This window comes from Miscanthus floridulus, chromosome 1, assembly GCF_019320115.1.
Source record: "Miscanthus floridulus cultivar M001 chromosome 1, ASM1932011v1, whole genome shotgun sequence".
In the NCBI taxonomy this organism is placed as follows: domain Eukaryota; kingdom Viridiplantae; phylum Streptophyta; class Magnoliopsida; order Poales; family Poaceae; genus Miscanthus; species Miscanthus floridulus.
This window is the reverse complement of record NC_089580.1, coordinates 40,068,884-40,087,362: the sequence shown is the minus strand read 5'-3', so window position 1 is coordinate 40,087,362 and position 18,479 is coordinate 40,068,884. Positions and strand designations below refer to the sequence as shown.

Below are 18,479 nucleotides of genomic sequence, written 5' to 3'. Positions count from 1 at the left end.
AGGCTCCTACACCCATGGTTCGAAAAATCTCAGTTTAGATTTTATATCATTTGTAAGCTCTAATTGTGTTGTTATCAATTACCAAAAAGGGGGAGATTGTAAGTGCAATCAAGCCCTATTGTGGGTTTTGGTATTGATGACCACCAAATTAGAGGACTAATGAGATTTATCGAGATGACAAGCAGGGAATCAAAGAATGAGGATGATGAAAAGGTTGCAGGTGTTCTGATTACAAAAGGTGGCCAGACCTAGCTGAAAGGTCCTTGTTGGTTTTGGTAATTGAGTGACAACATAAGTGGACTAATTGTGTTTATATGAGATACACAGGTGATTAGTCCACAGGTACATGTGTGTGAGCAACATATGCCATGAAGGTGAAAATGGCTTGGAGATGTTGCAAAGCTCACACATGTGATGATGAAGGAGCTTAAATGCACATGAGACATGACATTGAGTCATGTGATCAAGGTGGAGAAGATCAAGACAAGACTTGGCTTGATGGACCGGTTGCAAGCGTGAAGGGCAAGTCGAAGGCTTTGGAGTGATGGACCGCGTGGCGGTGAAGCTTGAGCAAGACTTGGCGCCGATGGACGATGGCAACGGTGAAGAGCAAGTAGAGTCAAGATCGATGAACCAATATGATCATGTGATGATATGAAGTGGATCATATCATTGTTGATCGTGTTGGTGCATGTGTTGCATCGACATTGAAGGAGATGGAATGGAATGCGCAAGGCAAAGGTATAACCTAGGGCATTTCATTTCACCGGTCATAGGTGTGTAGAGAAGTTTATGATCGGGTTTAGGATAGATGGCCGTACTATCAAGAGGGGCAAACTTGTTTGCATATCGGTCATCTAGTGCCACTCGAGTGATCTAACTTTGCATTGTCGCTAGGATCGAGTGGCGTGGCAAGTTGAGTGGCTAACATCCTTTGGGAAATGATTGTGAAAATGCTAACACACATATACATGGTGGTGTACACTTGGTGGTGTTGGCACATTTACAAAGGAGGTAGTGTTTGCAGGGGTGAGATGGGTTTGGGTCCAGCGTCCGGATGCAAATTTTCTATTGCGCTTTCGGGAAAATGCTAACATACATGGTCTTCACCAAGCTTATAATTGGACTTCACATTGCTATTGGAGTAATGAATTGGAATCTATGTGACTATCCTCTACTCCAACATAGCAAAGGTATCATTGTAATGTGCATGATCATTTCATCCCTTACTAGTATGCGGTTAGTGCATATAGTACATACTTCATAGGATCATGCATAACAAATGAAATGTTTTAAATTCATAAGCTTACCACTATTGCGTGAATGATTACTTGATCTAGTGGATAGTACATGAATTTGTTCATGAGCTAGTGAACCCAAGTACTTGACTTAATTTGTATTGCTAACAAGTGACAAGTACAACATTGACAAGATAACCCTTAAAAGAGGTGTGAAGAAGCTTGTCATTGGTTCAAACCGAACTTGGAAGCTTAGGCAAAACAATTTAGTTCAAGTCAATCATAGAAGCTCATGATAGTGATAAGAGTACAAGCACAAGACAACAATGCAAATGGATATCTAGTTTGTATGTTTCAACTCACAAGTGATATCCTATAAGTGGTACTCATGAAGATAGCAAATGTTCAAGAAATGGTCTTTATTGATAAATCAAACAAGTGGTTCCATACTAGAAGATTCTTTCAAATGGTATTCACTTCCTACAAGTGGTATCTATATATAGTAGACAATGGTTTCACAAGTGATCCTCAACTTTAAGTGATCATCAAATAAAGAATGCATCCCTCACCTACAAGAGCTTAAGTGAAATAAAATGGATGACCCATACATAGAATGATAAGATACAAGTAGTACAAGTTGCAAATTCTAAATGGTATCTACATATGGTGTCATTCCAATATTCAAGTAATGTCCATCAAAAATGCAAGTCTCAACCATCTACCCCAAAGTGCACACCTTTGCATCAATAAGAAGCACACCTTTTATGGAAATTGATGACAAAGGGGGAGAGATTGTACAAAGATATGAAAGCTTGATTGAACGGGGGAGAAATTGGACATGGACAAAGAGGGAGCAACATTGAAGAAAAGAGATGGATCAAAATTCTTGGACAAGAGAAGCACAAGTAGGGGGAGCAAGCTCATAAACTTTGATTGATTGCATTTGATATATGCATAATCATGTGCTTGCTTGCATTGCATAAGTTTTCAAATTCAATATGCATGCTTGTGTGGTGTATGCTAGTTATAGAACTTGAATGATGATTTGATAACTAGCATGCATAGGATGATAGCTAGACACTTGGTATATTCTTTAAGTAATGCTAGTACCTTGATTTTAATGTTGATCTCATGAGGTATCTAGTGCTTTTATTTCCAAGTGATATCTAGCTAACCTTGGTGCTAAGGATGAACTTAAAGGTGCAACTACGATTGGAACACGCTTCAAAGGTTTATTCTATACACCTTAGCATCATTTTGTAGTATTTACTCTCCCACACTTTTAATCTATGCATATGTGCATACTTAAAGTCGAATACTCTAGCACATATGTAGGGGGAGCTAATACTACCATTTCGGGTTTATGGTACTTGGCCAAAATCATTTACACATAGTAAAATTGCTTGGGCAAGCAACATGAATCCAAAAGAGCTTAATTTCCATATCTTTGTAGAGTTGTCATCAATTACCAAAAAGGGGGAGATTGAAAAGTCCTTGTTGGTTTTGGTAATTGAGTGACAACCTAAGTGGACTAATTGTGTTTATGTGAGATACACAGGTGATTAGTCCACAGGTACATGTGTGTGAGCAACATATGCCATGAAGGTGAAAATGGCTTGGAGATGTTGCAAAGCTCACACATGTGATGATGAAGGAGCTTAAATGCACATGAGACATGACATTGAGTCATGTGATCAAGGTGGAGAAGATCAAGACAAGACTTGGCTTGATGGACCGGTTGCAAGCGTGAAGGGCAAGTCGAAGGCTTTGGAGTGATGGACCGCGTGGCGGTGAAGCTTGAGCAAGACTTGGCGCCGATGGACGATGGCAACGGTGAAGAGCAAGTAGAGTCAAGATCGATGAACCAATATGATCATGTGATGATATGAAGTGGATCATATCATTGTTGATCGTGTTGGTGCATGTGTTGCATCGACATTGAAGGAGATGGAATGGAATGCGCAAGGCAAAGGTATAACCTAGGGCATTTCATTTCACCGGTCATAGGTGTGTAGAGAAGTTTATGATCGGGTTTAGGATAGATGGCCGTACTATCAAGAGGGGCAAACTTGTTTGCATATCGGTCATCTAGTGCCACTCGAGTGATCTAACTTTGCATTGTCGCTAGGATCGAGTGGCGTGGCAAGTTGAGTGGCTAACATCCTTTGGGAAATGATTGTGAAAATGCTAACACACATATACATGGTGGTGTACACTTGGTGGTGTTGGCACATTTACAAAGGAGGTGGTGTTTGCAGGGGTGAGATGGGTTTGGGTCCAGCGTCCGGATGCAAATTTTCTATTGCGCTTTCGGGAAAATGCTAACATACATGGTCTTCACCAAGCTTATAATTGGACTTCACATTGCTATTGGAGTAATGAATTGGAATCTATGTGACTATCCTCTACTCCAACATAGCAAAGGTATCATTGTAATGTGCATGATCATTTCATCCCTTACTAGTATGCGGTTAGTGCATATAGTACATACTTCATAGGATCATGCATAACAAATGAAATGTTTTAAATTCATAAGCTTACCACTATTGCGTGAATGATTACTTGATCTAGTGGATAGTACATGAATTTGTTCATGAGCTAGTGAACCCAGTACTTGACTTAATTTGTATTGCTAACAAGTGACAAGTACAACATTGACAAGATAACCCTTAAAAGAGGTGTGAAGAAGCTTGTCATTGGTTCAAACCGGACTTGGAAGCTTAGGCAAAACAATTTAGTTCAAGTCAATCATAGAAGCTTAGGCAAAACCGGACTCGGCGCTTTCGAGAAAATGGAATGCCTATTTTCTATTATGCCGGATGCAAATTCTTATGGTTGGCACATTGGACCAAGGGTGAAGAAGATAGAGGAGAAAGGAATTCGGTCTCACTGTTTAACAGTGACCGGACGCTGAGTCCGAAACGACCGGACGCTGAAGTGGTGCGTCCGGTCAGGCTGTCGGTCGGCACAGTGCTTAGGGTTAAGCACCGGACGCTGGGCTGTGTCCGGTCGAGTTGACCGGACGCGTCCGGTCATGCTCGGGAGCTTACTGGAAACGACCGGACGCTGAGGGTCCAGCGTCCAGTCAGTTGAAGTGCTACGTCCGGTCGGCAGACGACCGTTGGGATCGGAAGATGACCGTTGAACGTAGGGGACACGTGGCGAGTATCGCGTGACCGGACGCTGAGGTCCAGCGTCCGGTCGATCGGACCGGAGCGTCCGGTCGGCCCGAGTTTTGCCCAGTGAAGGGGTAACGGCTCTATTTGCCCATGGGGTTATAAATAGAGGCCATGGCCGGCCTTGGGCCGGCAGCTGAGCACACTAGAGCCTTGGTGGCTTGTGTAGTAGTGCTTGGAAGCCCTCCATCTCACACATACATGATAGTGTTCATCCGATAGTGTGAGAGAGCGATTCTAGTGCGATTGCATCGTGAGGTTGCATCGAGTGGCACTAGGTGATCGTGTTGTAAGCCGGTGGTGCTTGTTACTCTTGGAGGTTGCCACCTCCTAGACGGCTTGGTGGTGGTCTCCGTCGAAGCGCGCAAGAAGCTTGTGCGGCGCTCCGGAGAAGTGCTTGTGAGGGGCATTGTGCTCGCCCCGCGGGAGCCGCGAAGAGCAACTCTAGTAAAGCGTGTCATTGAGCTACCCTCACTCAAGGGGTAGGTTCTTGCGGCGCCCGACGTGCGGGCTTAGCGGGTGATGCTAATTAGCCGCCGAACCACCAAGTGAGCGGTCGACACAACGGGGACTAGCGTGTTGGCAAACACGTGAACCTCGGGAGAAAAATCATCGTGTCTACCTTGTTCTTCCCGTTGGTTTGCATCCCCATTACACAAGCTTGCAATTACTTTTATATATATTAAGTTTGTGTAGTTGCTCTTGTAATTAGATAGCTTGTGTAGCTTGCTAATTACCTTCTAGCTTGTGTAGCATAGAAGTAGCTCCCTTGCGTGGCTAATTTGGTTTTAGTAACCTTGTTAGTCACATTGCTTAGTTTGTGTAGCTAAGTATTTGCGCTCTCTAATTAGGCATTAGTTGCCTTGTTATTGAGCATTGCTAGTGAGCTTAGTTAGCTTTGTGCTTTTGCTTACTAGCATGTGTAGGAGCTCCCTCATTGCATAAAGTACTAGTGGCATAGGTTTGTGTGACCTTGCACCTAGAATTGATTAGGAGAGCTCTAGCTAGCCCGGCACCTTTGTTGCATAATTGTTATCTTTGCAAGGTGCTAGTGAACATACATTGAGGGGTATAGTCTTGGCTAGACCGATAGTTTTAATTTCGCAATTATATCGGTTAGCCGACGCGATTAATTTTAGAAAAGACTATTCACCCCCCCTCTAGTCCGCCATCTCGACCCTTCACTAGCTCAAGGGAGGTTTAAATTCTTTTATGTTTTGAATTTGAGTTTAGGAAAAGCCGTACTATGAAGAGGGATTTTAGGACAGTTGGTCAACTGTTGAATCAGATGCTCAAATTCACAGATTTACATCCTTCCACCTAGTCAAAACAGCCAGCCAAATTTCATATCATATTACCTGTTTTGGCTAGGGCGGCAGTGCCGCCCTGTTAAGAGCGGCAGTGCCACCCTTGACTGACCGTTGGGCTCGGGGGGTATTTATACCCTTCAGGCCCGGCCCACAACGGTCATCTTCTCCACTGACTCACTCTGCTCGAAAACAGACAGAACTAAAGCTCACCTCTCTCCTCCATTGTTGCTCCTCCATCCCTCAAGCTAATCCTTGATTCCAACCATCAAAACTTGAGAGAAAAGACAGCAAAACTCGATTGGAGAGAAGATCCACTGATTTCCAAAGTCTAAGAGTATTTGGTTCACGTTTGGCCGGTGGTTCTAGGATTTGTTACTCTTGGAGCTTGCTCCTAGCCGGCTAGGCGTCGCCCTTGTGCTTGCCAACTCGTGTGGCAGCCTTGGGAGCTTTGTAACCTCATTCAAAAGCTAAGAAATCATCCCTCACTTCAAGAGTCCACTCTCTTGATTTGCGAATGAGGGTAAAGCAAGCCTTTGTGGCAAGCTCAAGCCTTTTGTGGCTTTCTCAACAACGTGGACTTAGGCAAACCTTAGTGGTGAGCTGAACCACGGGATAAATTGTGTGTCATGCGTGCTTTATCTTCTTTATACTTGCTGTTTACATTGTTGCTAGGGTTTAGTTGCTCGATTCACTGTTGTGTGAAGATTCTGTGGTATCCAGTCTTCGAACTGGATCTTGGCTTTATATTGCAGGATTAAGTAGCTAGTTGGGTCAGGTTCATATCTGTTAAATCTCAACTGTGTTAGATTATTTTTCATAGAGCGGCAGTGCCGCCCTGTAAGGCCGGCAGTGCCGCCCTCTGTTCTAACAGAGTTTCGAGTTGAATTTTACAGGCCTATTCACCCCCCTCTAGGCCTTCTTTATCTTCCAGTAGATCCTACAAGGTGCCCATGTCCGTAGAAGAGGGGGCCGTCGGAACCCCCATAGAAAAAGCCATCGGCCTGGGGTCCCCCGTGGAAGACCACAACGGCGTGGGCGGTGGCACTACTGATGTCGCAGTCGGAGAGGTCGCCATGGTGTACAACGGGCTGGTCGTCGAGGCTAAAGCCCATGATGGAATCGGCGAAGGGGAAGGCGGCATCCGGAGGAGATGGATGGGAACACCCGTCGTGCTGGAGTAGGGCATCCCATACGGCAGCACCGCTGGAAGGGTGGTCGCAGCCGGTTGCGGTGGCGCGCCGGCCAGGTAGGACTGGATGGCAGCCATCTAGCGAGTCAGCTCCCCGATGGCGGCAGCCACCTGATCCGACGTCATCTGTGCCGCATGCTTCATCTGGGCAGCGGGCGTGGAGGCAGGTGGCAGCGGCGAGGTGGTGACCACCGTGGCAGCGGAGGTGATCGGCGGCGGCGGCAGAGTGTTGGTGGGATTAGGGCCTGACATCTCTGATACCAAGTTGATAGGATTTGATGCCCTACCGGAGTTGCTGCGCAGGTTATAGGGGTGGAAGAGGGGAGGACGTGGTCTGTACTCTCGACGTCGGTGAGGGGCCGTGGCGGCGAGAGTGCGGCGGCTGCTGCTGCAGCCCTAGAGCTCACGTGAGGGAGAGAGGGCAGGGACGATTGGCTCCCAAGGGAAGCCAGCAACTTAATTGTTGCTTTCTGCTTAATTCCAATCATCCCAGATTATAAGTATTTATCTTTCTCTATAGATGATATAATTAAGGAACTATATCTATCTTTAAGAAAATACCAAATAAACGATAAAATGGTTCCGGTGGTTCTTGCAATAACCATTTGGCTTCAGAGAATGAAATGCTGGCATTGCAGCGGTGTTCGTCGCATCCAACCTTGACTCTTGACGTGTTTGCTTCTGTGGCGCCGCAAACTGTGACTCGTGTTGATGGATCATCAAGAGTTACTGCACTTTGATACTCTTCCCATGTTTGTTTAAGTCCATGGGTGCTGTGCGTTGTTTGTAAGCAAATGAAGTCCTCAAGTATTCTAAAAAAATGCAGTCCTTAAGTTGCTTCATCCTTTTTAACCTGAAATGGTCCATCCATTTTTGCAGGTAACAGATGCATGGACATATGAGCCAAATTTCAAGCGTCAACAGAACTAAAGAAGCTAGACCATGCATTAGTATTAAGAACCCTTTAACCCATGTTCTGATGAACAAAACACAAGGACAAGCAGCACAAGTCAAATTTATAAGTAGAGTCAAGTACTCGCCGCTCACACAAGGATACTGAAGACACGACCAAATTTGAAATTATAGAGATACACATGAACAAGTCTTCATGGAAATTAACCAATACAGTCTACTGGTCAACATGAACTTACTAAATAACGGTTGCACAAAAGCTTACAACTTGTTTGTAAGTAGTTGCTGTCCTGAAGGAATTAATTTCAAAAGTCTATAATTTGCTTCCTGAAGGGCGGGCCTGGTGCCAGCGATAGAGTCTTACCGCCTGTGACCAGAAGGTCCCGGGTTTGAGTCGCGGTCTCATCGCATTGCACAGACGAGGGTAAGACTTACCACCAACACCCTTCCCCATACCCCGCACAGAGCCGGAGCTCTCTGCACTGGGTACGCCTTTATAATTTGCTTCCTAACAGAAATGTAGCTGAGACGTAGAGTACATGAGAACCAATGAAGGCTTCAAATAGCAACAGGCACAGTATGTCAGAATTGTTGGTTTTATTTTAAGCTGTGCACTATTTTGACATACAAGTCCACAATGCTTGCAAAAACAAAGGTGCTATTCAGCATTTAACTGTGATGGAATTCATTACACACATACTCAACAATTGCTTAGAACACCACCTCCAAAATTTGTGGATCAGGATCATGAAATAAAGTGGAAAAAATAAAAAGAAATACTTTACAACCAGATAATTCACTGAAGTCCAAGAATTGCTAGTTAAATCTTCAGCTTCAAATGTGCAATGCAAGATTCAGAAATCACGGTAAGTAATCATTATGACAACTTGGTGATCAGCTCTTGAAAATAAAAAACCACCCAGTCGGCTTCTACTGCGACTGGCTCCCTCATTTGAACACCAGCATAACAGATGAACAAATTTGCCCCGCCAGGTTGCCAAGCCTGCAAAGACATGGGCTAATTAATCTAGCCGTATAACATTTTATTGTGCTACAGCATTATTGTTAAATTGCTATAAACTGATATATCAGAAAAGTCTGGTACCATTAAGCTGCACTGCATACACTCAGTTAGTTATATCTCTCTGAACTATTCACTAACTAAAGAATAGCAGCGATATGTCAATAGCCTTAAACCAATTTCTTTCAACAGGCCTTAAGCAAAACAAACTCTTTGACCCACTCTTTGTTACATCATGCTAAATTATATTTTTGCTGAAGCTCAGTCACCTATTATTTCTATCTCATGCTACATGAACAAGAGAAACAAAGTTACAAGATTTGAGTGGAACACAAACAGTGAGAAAGGTTTGCATGACTCAACAATCAAATCAGCCAGGAAGCATGACCATATCATTACAAAAATCAAGTCAGTATCGATAACTGCCCTTTACCCAATAAGACATATCATCCTTGTGCATATCTATTGTCAGGAATTCAGGATAGAAGTTTCAAAGGCATTATCCAGTCATATACCTCAAGATCAGTTGCGCCATCACCAATCATAACGACTGCCTTGTAGCCATGGTCCTGAACACAAAGAAAGGTCAGCACAATGGTCAGAAGTAAAGAGTGCAACCAAAAGATATACAGTTTAACTAGACCTGTTTTATTTGCAGCACTGCTTTTGCTTTACCCCCACTGCGTGAAGTGGGCTCTGTGGGATCAAATCCAGCGTACTCCCCCGAAGTGCCAAAGAGCAGATGGTTTGCAATGATGTTTTCAGGAGGAATACCAAGCTCAAATGCCACAGGCTGGAAACAAGGAAAACATTTAAGTGATGATTTTGAGCCAATAAATGATAACCCATTATATATATGTGAGCAACCACTTTCGTACTGTATATATTAAGCAAATTTACAACTGAACTAAAGTGTAGTTAAAATAAATTGTACCTTTTAGTTTGCTCCAACAACTGGAATATAACGAACATACAAATTTGAGTACGAGACAGCCGAAACGAACCATGGTATGATATTACAGGACCTACCTTGATCATTTGTCGGAAGCCTCCTGACACAAGGAATACATCAATATTATTAGCTTTTAGCTTCTTAACCAAATCAGCCATTCCAGGAGAAATCCTGCAAACAAAAAAAGCAGTGCTATTGTTATGACCGGCGTCACATATACCAGGCGGAGGCCCATTAGTGGCTGAGCTTGTGCGCCGGCATTAGGGGGCTAACAGCCCATATTATCTATTATTTAGCATATTTATTAGATATATCCCTTATTTGTGAGAGCTATATATATGGCTTGTAAGACATTTGGATAATTAAGCAGAAACAATCTATTGTTTCCGGCTTCCCTGGGAGCCGGGAGTTCCTAACCCTAGCCGCCTCTACTGTTCACGCGTACTGTAGCCGCCGTTACTGTAGCTACGCGAGGGTTAGGGCTACAGCCGCAGCCGCCCATCCTCCACCACGGCGTCCAGCCGCCGGCAGCGAGGCTCCCAGCCTGCTCCACCTCCCTCTCACCCCTACAGACTCCGTGATCTACGCGGTAGGATCCGTAATCCTATCAGCCTGGTATCAGACTGCTCAGGAACGATGTCGCAATCTCAGCCGACCTCCTCCTTCCCACCACCACCATCTACCTCCACCGCGCCGCTCCAATCTGCGGCCTCCGAGGTCTCGGAAGGCTCGTCGCTGTCTGCTGTGCCGCTCACGCTCGAGTCCTTGGCGTCTGCGATCATCCACATCAACCGCAACATCGCGTCCATGCAGGCGGCGTGGGCGGGACTCGTCCAGCAGCCCTCCCCACCGCCGTTCTCGACGCCGCCGCTGTCCACGGGGGTTACCGCTGTGAGCTCCCAGCCGCTGCTTCCGCCCTCGAGTTTCCCTTACGGGATGCCGGTCTCAGGCCCAGGGGTGCCGCTCAATCTTCTTCGCTGGCCGGCCTCGCCGTCCCCGATTCCATCATGGGCGATGGGCTCGGCCGCTCCTCCGGTCTTCGCCACTACCGTCACCCAAGCAGCCGCCGCGCCCGCGCCGTCATCAGCAGTGCCGCAGGTCCTCTCCGGGGGGGTCGACGCCTCCCTCCCCGGGGCACCCACAGCAGCGGATCAGTCCGCAATCTTCGGCGCCCAGGCTGCTCCCAAGTTCTACAAACTCGAGTTCCCCACGTATGACGGCTCCGTCGACCCGCTCAATTGGTTGAACCAATGTGAGCAATTCTTCCGAGGACAGCAGACGATGGCTTCGCAGCGCACCTGGCTCGCGTCCTATCACATGAAGGGCGCTGCACAGACATGGTACTACGCCCTGGAACAAGACGAGGGCATGCCGCACTGGGAGCGCTTCCGGGAACTTTGCTCCCTCCGCTTTGGGCCGGCTGTACAGGGCACGCGCTTGGCCGAGTTGGCACGTCTGCCGTTCCTCTCCACCGTGCAAGACTACTCCGAGCGCTACAACGCCGTCCTGTGCCATGCCCGTGACCTCTCCCCTCGACAAAAGGCGGAGTTGTACGTGGGGGGGCTACCGGACCAGATCAAAGTGCATGTGGAGATGCGCACGCCGCGGGACCTACAATCTGCCATGTACTTGGCTCGGGCGTTCGAGCGCTGCGTGGCCGTTCCAACGCCCCCTGCCCCTCAGCGGGGCAACCATCCTCCTCAACGCCAGGGGCTACCGCCCCTCCCTCGCGCGCCGGGCGCGGCTCCAGTCCCGGGGGGCGCGCTGCCCCCTCCAGCAGCCGGCCCAGCAGCGGCCAACGCGCCTGCTGCGCGTCCGTTCCGCCGCCTCACCCCGACAGAGATGGCTGAGCGCCGCCGACAAGGGCTCTGTTTTAATTGTGACGAGCCTTATGTTCGTGGCCACGTCTGCCAGCGCCTGTTCTACGTGGAGTGCGATGACTTCATCGACGACATCGCGGCTGATGACGCTGCTGCGGCTGCCGTCCACTTGGAGGAACCGGCGGCCCCGGAGCTCGCTGGGGCTAATGCTTTCGTCGTCTCTCTTCATGCTGTTGCAGGGATCAGGCCGGCAAACTCCATGCTCGTGCCAGTCACCATCAAGGGAGAGCGCTTCCTCGCCCTCCTCGACACCGGGTCCACGCACAACTTCCTCCAGGGTGCTGCCATGCGCCGTCTGGGGCTCTCTCCATCCGGTGGCGAGGATCTTCGCGTCACGGTCGCTAATGGTGACCGCCTAGCCTGCGCGGGGATCGCCCGCGTCGTCCCCATCCGCATCGCTGACGAGGACTTCATCATTACGTGCGTTGGTCTGGACCTCGGCGGGTTCGACTTCATCCTCGGTTTCGACTTCCTTCGGACGCTGGGACCCATCTTGTGGGACTGCACCGCCCTCACCATGGCGTTCTGGCGCGACGGTCGGCGCGTCACTTGGCAAGGCGTGGGTGGCTCGGCAACGCCTACCGACCAGCAGCGCTCGGCCACAGCCGCGGTCACCGCCGACCCGGCGCTGCCCCTGCTGGACAGCCTCCTTCAGCAGCACGGCGCCATCTTCGACGAGCCCCGCGGGCTCCCTCCGGCGCGCCCCTACGACCACCGCATTCACCTGCTGCCCAGTACCGCGCCGGTGGCGGTGCGCCCTTATCGCTACCCCCAGCTCCAGAAGGACGAGCTGGAACGTCAATGTGCGGAGATGCTCGCGCAGGGCATCATTCGACCGAGCACCTCGCCGTTCTCCGCGCCCGTTCTCTTGGTGCGGAAACAAGACAAGTCCTGGCGCTTCTGCATCGACTATCGTGCCCTCAACGCCAAGACCGCCAAGGACAAGTTTCCGATTCCAGTGGTGGACGAGCTGCTTGATGAGCTCCATGGTGCGCGTTTCTTCACCAAGCTGGATTTGCGCTCTGGTTATCACCAGGTGCGCATGCACCCCGACGACGTCGCTAAAACGGCGTTCCGCACGCACCATGGCCACTATGAATTCTTGGTGATGCCGTTCGGTCTCTCCAACGCGCCAGCTACCTTTTAGGCGTTGATGAACGATGTCCTCCGGCCGTATTTGCGCAGGTCTGTGCTGGTATTTTTTGATGACATCCTGATCTACAGTTCCTCCTGGGCCGAACACCTGCAACATGTCAACATCGTCCTCCACGCCCTGCGAGCGCACAACCTCCACCTCAAGCGCTCCAAGTGCTCCTTCGGCGCTGCGTCCGTGGCTTATTTAGGCCATGTTATCTCCAAGGACGGAGTGGCCATGGACGCGGACAAGGTCGCAACGGTTCATGCGTGGCCGACCCCATGCTCCGCCCGCGGTCTCCGAGGCTTCCTAGGCCTCGCAGGCTACTACAGGAAGTTCATTAAGGATTTCGGCATCATCGCTGCCCCGCTGACACGTCTCTTGCGGCGAGACGCGTTTGCTTGGGACGACGACGCGTCCACGGCGTTTGAGGCACTCAAGACCGCCCTCACTACGGGGCCAGTCCTGCAGATGCCTGACTTCGACAGGCTCTTCGTCGTGGATTGCGACGCGTCGGGTGCGGGGTTTGGTGCCGTCCTTCGCCAGGGCGCTGGACCCCTCGCCTACTGCAGCCGGCCTTTCGCTGTCCGCCATCTCAAGCTTGCAGCTTATGAGCGCGAACTCATCGGGCTGGTGCAAGCCGTTCGTCATTGGCGACCGTATTTGTGGGGGCGTCACTTTTTGGTCCGTACTGATCATTACAGTCTTAAATTTTTGCTTGACCAGCGCTTGTCCACAGTTCCCCAGCATCAGTGGCTCAGCAAGCTTTTCGGCTTCGACTTCGCGGTGGAATATCGCCCGGGCCGCCTCAACACCGTGGCCGACGCACTGTCCCGGCGTGACGCCGAGGCTGTGGACGCTGCAGCAGGCATAGGCGCGGCCAGGGCCATCTCTGGGCCGTCCTTCGCCTTCCTGGATGCGGTCTGTAGCGCTACAGCCAACGCCCCGGACGCGCAGCAGCTGCTGCATCGCTTGCACGCGGGCGACTTGGCGGCGCCATGGCGCGCGGACGCCGGGTTGCTGTTGCATGGCCGGCGTATCTTCGTACCCGACGTCGGTGACCTGCGCCACCAAGTCCTGCAGCTGGCCCATGCGGCTGGACATGAGGGTGTACAGAAGACTCTCCACCGCCTCCGCGCCAACTTCTACATCCCAGGGGATCGCTCCCTAGTCCAGGACTGGGTGCGCACTTGCGCGACGTGCCAGCGCAACAAGACGGAGGCATTCCAGCCGGCCGGGCTGCTCCAGCCGCTGGAGGTGCCTGACCAAGTCTGGGCCGACATCTCCATGGATTTCATCGAAGGGCTGCCCAAGGTTGGCGGGAAATCCGTCATCCTCACCGTCGTCGACCGCTTCTCCAAGTACGCGCATTTTATTGCGCTTGGGCACCCCTACACGGCTACCTCCGTCGCTCGCGCCTTCTTCGACAACGTCGTCCGGCTCCACGGATTCCCTTCGTCGATCGTCAGTGATCGGGACCCCGTGTTCACTGGCCATGTCTGGCGGGATCTCTTCCAGATGGCGGGCGTCAAGCTTCGCATGAGCACCGCCTTTCATCCTCAGACCGACGGCCAGTCGGAGGTGGTCAACAAGGTGATTGCCATGTATCTCCGTTGTGTTACAGGTGACCGGCCAAGGGCGTGGGTGGACTGGCTGTTGTGGGCGGAGTATTGTTACAATACCTCCTTCCACACGGCCCTTCGGATGACTCCCTTTGAGGTGGTGTACGGCCGCCCTCCTCCGCCTATTCTGCCATACAGGCAGGGGTCGGCGAGGACCGACGCCGTCGATAGCCTTCTCCGCAACCGCGATGAGCTGCTGGCAGAGGTGCGCCAACGACTCCTACAGGCGCAGCAGCTGTCCAAGAAGTACTACGACGCCGGCCACCGCGATGTGGAGTTCCAGGTGGGCGATTGGGTGTGGCTGCGCCTCCTCCACCGCACCGCACAGTCCCTCGACCCGCGGGCTAAGCGCAAGTTGGGTCCTCGCTATGCTGGTCCGTTCCAGGTGCTGGAACGCATTGGCCGTGTCGCGTACCGCCTCCAGCTGCCTGAGAACGCCCGCATCCACGACGTCTTCCACGTTGGTCTCCTGAAGCCTCACCGCGGCGACCCTCCAGCGACCCCGACCAGTCTCCCTCCGACCATGGATGGCCGGCTGCTTCCTGCTCCGGCGCGGGCTCTCCGTGCGCTTCAGCGCCGTGGTGTGTGGCAGGTGTTGATCCAGTGGCACGGCCTCCCTGAAGACGACGCTACGTGGGAAACCCTCGACGAGTTTCGCGACCACTTCCCCGACTTCCAGCTCGAGGACGAGCTGTTTGCGCAGGCGGGGAGAGATGTTATGACCGGCGTCACATATACCAGGCGGAGGCCCATTAGTGGCTGAGCTTGTGCGCCGGCATTAGGGGGCTAACAGCCCATATTATCTATTATTTAGCCTATTTATTAGATATATCCCTTATTTGTGAGAGCTATATATATGGCTTGTAAGACATTTGGATAATTAAGCAGAAACAATCTATTGTTTCCGGCTTCCCCTGGGAGCCGGGAGTTCCTAACCCTAGCCGCCTCTACTGTTCACGCGTACTGTAGCCGCCGTTGCTGTAGCTACGCGAGGGTTAGGGCTACAGCCGCAGCCGCCCATCCTCCACCATGGCGTCCAGCCGCCGGCAGCGAGGCTCCCAGCCTGCTCCACCTCCCTCTCACCCCTACAGACTCCGTGATCTACGCGGTAGGATCCGTAATCCTATCAGCTATTGATAATCCTTTAAATTGGACCAAGAAAATGAACAATCCTTGTTTGGAAGTTGAAACACAGTGCTTAATTCTGTTGCAGTGCGGGGAAAACAATGCTGAGTGATTTCTCTCTTTGTTTTATACTGTATTTAAAGAAATCTTAGAGCACTGCTACGAAAGGCATAAGGCAAACTTGCCAAAACGATAATGATGTGGTTGTCTGTACATATTTTAAATATAACTACACATTTTTTTTTCTTGCTGTGAAAAGAGAAACCCGGTCAATCAATTATCATTACTAAGCACTTTCTGTTCTATACAGAGTTACATATAAGGGGGGAACAGACAAGGGATAAACACCCATACCCATTATTTCCAAAACGTAAATAGCAGTGGTGCTGAATCCAAATAGTTAAAAAAGGATGGAAACCAAGGACACTAAAATACCAGCTACCATATAGATTAACATGAGGTTTAGAATAAGGCGAGGTTACCTAAAAAAAGGATGGAAACCAAGGACACCAAAATACCAGCTACCATATATATTAACATGAAGTTTAGAATAGGCGAGGTTACCTTGGTGGCCTCTTCTTCAGGCACTCCTCCACCTGGGAGAGAGATGGCTTGATTAAAGACAGCCTGGCTGACAGCGCCTCCTCAAATGGAACAGTCCCAGTCATGGCTCTAAGAATATTAAGCCATGGTTAGTTCTTCCCGCAAAATCCACAGTCCAGATGAACCAATCTACACAACGGAGCATTTACTTTGATGTCCATTCAGCAACAGCTTTCCCTGCCCCACAGAAATCAGCAAGCTCGTCAATACCCTCATCCAGGATGACGGTGCTATCGACGTCGAAACAAACTGCATCAGCATTGCGCAATGTCTCAATAACCCCTGTAAACATGCAGGCAAGCAATGTGCAAGTTACTCCCAACTTACAGCGCAGTCAAGGACTCTGACACGGACATTGATCAGCCGCATGGTAGACTGACCTAAACAGCCTCTAGAAGGCTTCCAATAAGAAAATTAAAGAACCTTTGGGAGGCTGGCTATTCGCCAGAACCGCCGAGGACCCATCCTTGGATACATCCAGTGCTGCTACCAGTAAAGCACGGCTCTCACGAATGTTAGCAGAATGAAATAGTGGGCTTGGAAACCAAGCCGCCACTTGTAAAGCCGGAGGTGTCCGAGCGAACGACGACCGAGGAACTGACGGCAAACTCCTCAGACTGGCACGCAACCTGATCAGGCCGGCCATAACATGTGTACCTGCAAATCAGACAACGGAACATGGGATTCAGGGCTGACCCAGTAAAGAACATGGGTGTACCGTGTACACATATACTTCCTTCATCCTGTAATACAATGCATTCAAAAAATGTAAGACAACTTAAGGGAGTAATCAAATGGCCTACTTATGGATTTTTTTTTCGTGAACGTGCAATTTTGCCCTACTCATGGATTAAATCCAATTAAATAGTTTCTTGTCAAATTATGGTTTCCTTTTTAACAAACTTTGACCAATCTGAGCATATAGGCACCACATAGAATGTCTTCTATTTCAGTACAAGTTTTATAAGTCATGATGTCCTGTATTCCAGGACGGGCGTACACCCGATAATTTTTGTTAAAAAACAGAGAATCGAATTGTAGGCATAACATGTGCATATTACACTTGTGATTGGATCAGATCAGATCGAATTGTAGGCATAACATGTGTACATTACACTAGTGATTGGATCAGATCAGATAAGATCCGAATACAAACAGCTTAGGCTAGGGTTTGGGTGCTCGGGTTCGTACAGAAGGAACGGGAGAGAAGGGGTGGGCGTACCTGGTGGTGCTCGTCGCCGGCGAAGGCGCCGAAGATGAAGGCCTGGCAGTGGGCACCTGGCGTCGGCGGCGCCGCCGCTAGAGACAGAGTCACAATCTCACAGAGAGCGCACGTGAGTAGGCGGGTACGCCACTGGTCTCTTTGGACAGTGCCACTACACACAGTGTACTGCCTTTTTTATTATTTATTTAACGAATGGTCAAGTATCTTGGTAAATTGAAATCTCCAAGCTCATGGACAAGGAGAGTGTTCTTCTCGATATGTATTGACTCAGTTTTATCAAAGATGTTTATACTGGAGAACTGATTGCTAGCTCAGTTGGTGTGCGATGCGGGTGTCCAGGCCACCCGTTCGGGTTCGATGTCTAGTATCGACACCGGATGTCTCATCGGGAATAATATTTTTCTGGATAATTTCAGTTGCCTCGCACGAATGGATAGTACAAGCAATCAACGAAGCTACATAGATATTAGAGAGTGTAAATGTACCTTTTTATAGAAATAGTGATTATATCTAAAATTTTATGGTATATGCATCCTTGTGGCATATATCCATACACCCACAAGGCAAATGTGTTATCCTCTAATTTGCTTTAACTTCGGCACATTGAGGTGTATCTGGACTTTTGCCCAGCTCAATATTTCATAAATTCTTATAGTAGCAGGAAGTGCGTGCTATCCATAGAGATGTGTATACAGTGACTTGCCAATCCCAAAACCTCACGATCAGTCTCACATAAGTGCTCATAAAATAGCATGTGTGTAGATATATATATAGACGGTAAGTGTACATATATGTACACGAGCGTTTTATATTGTGATAAGTAGAAAGTGACACAAGAATCTCTATTTATTTTAACAACACATCCGATCGTACCCTATCTTTTTAGATTATATACTTCATTCATTCTAAAATTATAAGACATTTTGGCTTATTAGATACACAGTTTTTACTATACACTTAAATATATATGTCTAGACATGTATTAAAACAATGTATCTACAAGAGCCAAAACGTTTTATAATTTGAAATATAGGAATTATCACTTTAATTTTGTTCTAAGTCAAATCAAATTATATACCATTTTAATCTTG

The 18,479-nt window shown here is 49.0% G+C and overlaps 1 protein-coding gene across 1 annotated transcript; it reads right to left on the bottom strand.

The window, feature by feature from the left end:
• Positions 1-8,414: 8,414 nt before the first annotated feature.
• Positions 8,415-17,546, bottom strand: LOC136480056 (phosphoserine phosphatase, chloroplastic-like). The gene is made up of 8 exons (XM_066477728.1): positions 17,386-17,546; positions 16,587-16,820; positions 16,313-16,445; positions 16,125-16,232; positions 9,876-9,969; positions 9,490-9,639; positions 9,362-9,415; positions 8,415-8,828 (listed from the first exon to the last, which is right to left on the bottom strand). The coding sequence occupies exons 2-8, from the start codon at positions 16,807-16,809 to the stop codon at positions 8,703-8,705; spliced, it is 888 nt and encodes a 295-aa protein (XP_066333825.1). The 5' UTR covers positions 16,810-16,820; positions 17,386-17,546; the 3' UTR covers positions 8,415-8,702.
• Positions 17,547-18,479: the final 933 nt, after the last annotated feature.